The 5744-nt window shown below is 59.0% G+C and overlaps 1 protein-coding gene across 1 annotated transcript; it reads left to right on the forward strand.

The window, feature by feature from the left end:
- The first annotated feature begins 384 nt into the window (after positions 1 to 384).
- gbx1 (gastrulation brain homeobox 1) lies at positions 385 to 2134 on the forward strand. Its single transcript, XM_072263099.1, has 2 exons — positions 385 to 796; positions 1638 to 2134. The coding sequence occupies exons 1-2, from the start codon at positions 385 to 387 to the stop codon at positions 2132 to 2134; spliced, it is 909 nt and encodes a 302-aa protein (XP_072119200.1).
- The last annotated feature ends 3610 nt before the right edge of the window (positions 2135 to 5744 follow it).

The raw sequence follows: 5744 nt of genomic DNA on the forward strand, positions 1-5744 counted from the left end.
CACCCTCCCTTTACCCCTCCTTCCCTTCATCCACCCCCTCCTTACATACCCTCCCTCCCCCCTCATCTTCTCCATCCCTCCCCTCTCATCTCCCCCACGCCCTCTTTTCCCCTTTCCCCTCTCTTCCTCCCACTCACTCCCTTTTCCGTCCCCGCCCTCCCCGCTCGGAGGTCTGACATCCCCCCCCTCCCCTCCCCTCCCCTCCGCTCGGACAGCCGGTGCAGGGGGAGGAGCGGCCGGTGCGGTGCGGGAAGTGCCGCGCTCCCTGATGATGAATGATGTTGAGGGGGGCGGCCCCTCCGCCGCTCGGCCCCTCGGCGTTTATGATGCCGCGGCGGCGGGTGCCGGGGCTCAGAGCGGAGCGCGGGCGCGGCCAGCACCGACATGCAGCGGCCGAACGGCCCGGGAGCCGCCTTCTCCATCGACTCGCTGATCGGCTCCCCGGCGCCGCGCCCCGGGCACCTGCTCTACACCGGCTACCCGATGCTGATGCCGTACCGGCCACTGGTGCTGCCGCAGGCAGTCCCGCCCGCCCTGCCGCCGCTCGCACCTCTCGCCTCCTTCGCAAGTCGCCTCAGCAATTCGTTCTGTGCCGGCCTTGGCCAAGCCGTGCCACCCATGGTCGCCCTCAGCACCGCACTGCCCAACTTCAGCGACAGCGCCGACAACTTCTACCCTGCGCCCGAGTTACCGGCGTCCCGCAGCCACCCCGATCCCGCCGGCCGCCGGCACGGTAGCGAATCCGAGAGCAAAGGGGCCGAACAATCGTACGGAGATGGGCTGCAAACTCTGCCAGGTGAGAGACCACGAAAGAGTTGGGGGAGCAGCGGGGCGAGGGAGCGAAGAGTTGGCGGTACAACGGGGAGAGGGAGCGAAGAGTTGTAGGTGCGGCGGGGAGAGGGACGATGAGTTGGCGGTGCGGCGGGGAGAGGGACGATGAGTTGGAGATGCGGCGGGGAGAGAGAGCGAAGAGTTGGAGGTGCGGCGGGGCGAAGGACGATGAGTTGGAGATGGGGAGCGAAGAGTTGTAGGTACAGCGGGGAGAGAGATCGAAGAGTTGGAAGTGCAGCGGAGAGACAGAGCGAAGAGTTGGAGGTGCAGCGGAGAGTTGGGGAGAGAGCGGGCTGTAGGAGGGGAGAGTTAGAAAAAGAGCGGGAAGAGAGAGGCAAGAGTTATAGAGGGAGTCGAGAGTTGGTGAGAGCGGAGAATTGCAGAAGAATTGGAGAGGTGGGGAAAGAGAGGAATGTTGGAGAGGGAGTGAGACAAGAAGTTAGAGGGAACGGAGCCCGCCGGGTTCCTAGTCCGGTCTGGGCTCTGTGGAGCCCCGTGCCACTCGGTCCCGAGCTATGAGTCTGGCTCCGCTCTCTGTGAAGCTCTTGTCGCTGTCTCAAAGTTCGCTCAGAAACTGATGAGGAGGCGCCGGACCGACCTCCCGGTCGCGGACTGAGCCGCGCTCACTTCTTCAGTTCCCCGTGGGCTGTTGGGGTGGGGGCGTGAGGAAAGAGGCGAGCGCCAGGCCAAGATGGGACGGGAGTGGGAGAGGTCGGGAGAGGACCGGAGGAGAAACTGGAGGAGACGGGAACAGAGGTGGAGGGAGCCGCTGTCCCAGCGCACTGACCGCTGTCCGTTGTCCGCAGGGGACGCCCGGGTCTGCAGTTCGGACGAGGAGAAGACGGATTTAAAGTCTCCAGAGCACGGGAGCAGCGAGCGGGAGGAGGAGAGCTCGGCCGACAGCGAACCCGAGTGCTTGTCGGACACGAGCGCACCTTTCGGCGGCCGGGCGCGCAAAGCGGCGCCGCAGGAGGCTGTGGGCTCGGGCAAGAGCCGGCGGCGGCGGACGGCGTTCACCAGCGAACAGCTTCTGGAGCTGGAGAAGGAATTTCACTGTAAGAAGTACCTGTCCCTGACGGAGCGCTCGCAAATCGCGCACGCCCTCAAACTCAGCGAGGTGCAGGTGAAGATCTGGTTCCAGAACCGGCGCGCCAAGTGGAAGCGGATTAAAGCGGGCAATGCCAGCAACCGGTCGGGGGAGCCGGTGCGGAACCCCAAAATCGTTGTCCCCATCCCCGTGCACGTCAACCGCTTTGCCGTCCGGAGTCATCAGCAGCCGCTCGAGCCCAGCGCCAGACCGTGATCTACTCCCGCCCGGGACCTCGCGGCTCAGACCGGGCACGGTCCTATTGACCTGGGACAGTTTCAGATCACCCAGTGACGCCTGGGACAGCACAGTTTGGACCCAGAACACAACTTTTACTGACGCGGGACAGCGCTGCCGCCCGAAACAGGACACCTCTGGACCTGGGATAGGACACCTCCGGATCCGTTATACGGCTCCCACTAACCCGCGACAGGGTACAGCTCTACCTGGAACACAACTTCTATTGACCCCGGCCATCTCCAGATCGAAACCCTCCCCCACCCCACCCCCGCCGCCCGGGACAGCAAAGCTCGGATCCGGGACTTGGCTCCTACTGACCCAAGACTGTGCCAGGCCGTGACTCGTTGCAGTTCGGCCGCTGCTCCCGCGGCAGGACATCACGGATCTCGGACAGATTCCAAAGCGGGAAAAGACCCGAGCTCTGATCCGGGGTCCAGACTGGGTACGGGGAGGTTGTTCACTTCCGGGAAGAGCAGCAACGGGAGAGGCCGTTCGGCCCAGCGGGTCTGTTGGGGCTCACAGTGGGTCTCGCCAGGCTGTTCGCCCGCGAGAGGGAGCGTTCGACCCGGCGCCGATTTAAGCCCGCTCGGACCGTTGCGCCGCGCCGAACACCCCCTCTCCCTCTCCGCATTCCCTCTCTATCTCCCGCTCCCTCTCTTGCTTCCCTTCTCCTCCCTCTCTCTCTCTCTTCGCTCCCTCAACCGCATTCAACCCCTTGATCCGCGCTCCCCCTCTCCCTTTCCCAACTCCGCTCCCTTGTTCTGATCCCGTCGCCCTTTCATGCTGTGTATCCCGGACCCCAGAAACCTTCTCTCCCCTCATCCATCCCCGGTCCGCCTAGGTTCCCCCACCCAGCCCACCTCCCGTCCCCGATCCCCAGACGCCGCTCTCACTGATCCTGTCCGATCTGCCAACGCGGAGCGACCCGATTCCCCATTCTATCACGCCCCCGACCCACCACTTTCCGGAACCCCCCGTCCTGCCCGGGACTGACCGCCGTCCAGCGCGGGTATCGGCCCCGTTATTCGAGGTGAGGAGTGATGCTCCGGGACGGACTGGGGCCGAGAGCGCGGCCAGGGTAGAGCAGCGGGTTCCCGGGGTACGGCAGACTGAAGGACGAGTTCCCATTTATTTATTAAACCCCGAGCCCACCCAACTTGTGGGACATGTAAATAGCAAATCCCTGCCCCCCACCTGGATGTAATAAATCTGTACATTTTTGTGATTTCAATAAATTAATATTTTCTATGTAAGTGGCGTGTGAGCAACGGAAGAGAACAAAGCCTTGGGCTTGACTAGGGTTATGTCCCCTGCCCGAGAGAGCAAAACATCACAGAAGGAGGGTAACAAAGAAGGGGACAGAGAGAGGGGGAGGTTGGGCATGAATGGAGGGAGAGAGAACACGGAGCCTGGGAGAAGTTTGAGGACGCAGCATGAGAGGGGGAGAAAAGATAGCGAGAACCGGGATATGGAGAGGAACAGAGAGAGGGGTCGGAGCGGAGAGGAGTCAGAGAGAACCGGGATATGGAGAGGGACAGAGCGGAGAGCATAGAGTTGAAACACTGATCAGAGAGGGAGTGCAGTGGGAAAACAGGGAACGGTCGAGGGGTTACAGGAAGGAGGAGAGAGTTATAGAGATAGAGAGGGGTGTAGGGGCCAGATATGATTGATGGCATTGATCTAATATTGACACATGTACTGTACCAAGAAAAAGTGAAAAGCTTCTTTGCGTGCTGCCCATACAAACCATTCTGTGCACAAGTTCATCAAGACACTAAAAAGGGAAACAAAATAAAGAGTCAGAGAGAAGGTGCAGCGCAGGCAGACAAGAATGTGCAAGGTCACGGCGAGATGGACTGTGAGGTCAAGAATCTAGTTTATCGTACTAAGGAAACCATTCAATAGTCTTAGAACAGCGGGGTAGAAGCAGTCCTTCAGCCGGGTGGTTCGTGTTTTCAGACTTTTGTGCTGCCCGATCGGGTGTGGGCAAAGAGAGAATGCCAGGGTGGCTGCGGGTTTCGATCACGCTGACTGCCTTACTGAGGCAGCGACGAGTGTAGGCAGAGTCCACAGAGGAGACCCCGCTTCCTGTGTCCGCAACTCTCTGCAGTTCGCTTTGTGCGGTCAGTTGCCTTAAAAACCGGTCCGGATGATTTCTGTCGTGCCTTGGTAAAAATTGGTGAGCGCCTGCGGGAACATGCCTGAGGAACTAAAAGAGCTGAGTGTCTTCTTGACTCTCGCGTCTGACACAGTCAGTACCGGAACTACAGCAGGGGCCACCAGTCCTGAGGGTAGTGGTGGCTGACTCCAGTCTGTTGGTTAGGATCCAGTCACAAAGGAAGTGATGAGTCTCAGGTTTAGGAGTCTGGAGCAGGGTGCGGGGTGATGGGGGAGGGACACAGGGAGTTACATCGGCAGGGAGAGATGTAGGGAAGGAAAGGAGCTACTGGGAGGGGTGTGTGGACTGGAGGGTCACTGAGATAGGGAGGGGTGTAGGGGCCAGAGGGGATTGCAGAGCAGGGAGGGGTGTAGGGGCAGGAGAGGTTACAGAGACAGGGAGGGGTACGGTGGCTGGGAGTGACTTCCACCGAGTATCTGGACAATGGACAAGGATGTAAGGAGAGGTGGTTCAGTGTGGAATGGTGCAAGGGAAGCTTTCAGGATCCAGTTCAGGTTGGCCTGTCTGATGACGGTGTGTCAGCGCCTGATGTTCGGGTTGGTGGGGTCATTCCACACCTCTGGATCCTCAACACCAGAGAATCTGGCTATGAAGTTCAGCATCCTACAGCACCCTCCACCACTCCACCACCCCTCCCTACCGCCCGAGGTGTAAGCCTTGCCCAGCCAACAGGGAAACTCTGACAACAGATAGCTACCATCCTGAGAAATACCTCACCAGCACACACCTCCCAAGAAATTATTCGTTGCACAGGGATCTCTGCAGGGTCTGGAGGTGAAGAGTCATCACCCGGTACAGACAGTGACTGACCACACCCCACCCCCACCCCCCACTGGAAGACTGAGATCCTGTGTTTCCTGTTGCCCCAGAAAGAAACCACCAACAGGATGCAGAGCTGGGCTGAGAGTGACAGACGGAGTTCAACCCGAAAAAGTGTGACGTGATTCTCTGTGAAAAGTCGAACCTGAAGGTAGATTACACGATTAATTGTAGGATTCTTAGCAGTTTGGAGGAACAGAGAGATCTTGGAGTCCACGTCCATAGATCCCTCAGAGTTGCAGCACAAGATGATAGGATGGTTAAGAAGGTGCTGGTCTTCTTTAGTCAGAGGATTGGGCTGAAGAGCCAGGTGGTAATGCTACAACTCTTGAAAACTCTGGTTAGACCACACTTGGAATATTGTCTTCTGTTCTGGTCACATTATGGGAGGGATGTGGAAGCTTTAACAGGGTGCAGAGGAGATTTATCAGATGCTGCATGCATTAGAGAACATGTCTTATGAGGAAATGTTGAGCAAGCTAGGGTGTTTCTCCTTGGAGCGACAGAGGATAGTGTTGTATAAGATGAGAAGAGATAGAGACTTCTTCCAGGGTGGCAATGGCCAATATCAAAGGTGAGTGGAGGGAA

Source organism: Mobula birostris, chromosome 1, assembly GCF_030028105.1.
Source record: "Mobula birostris isolate sMobBir1 chromosome 1, sMobBir1.hap1, whole genome shotgun sequence".
In the NCBI taxonomy this organism is placed as follows: Eukaryota; Metazoa; Chordata; class Chondrichthyes; order Myliobatiformes; family Myliobatidae; genus Mobula; species Mobula birostris.

What these genes read in the sequence shown, in the direction of transcription:
- gbx1 (XM_072263099.1), top strand. Translation starts at nt 385, where the DNA reads ATGCAGCGGCCGAACGGCCCGGGAGCCGCCTTCTCCATCGACTCGCTG. An exon ending in TGGGCTGCAAACTCTGCCAG is followed by an intron (nt 797 to 1,637) that starts GTGAGAGACCAC and finishes CGTTGTCCGCAG; the next exon opens with GGGACGCCCGGGTCTGCAGT.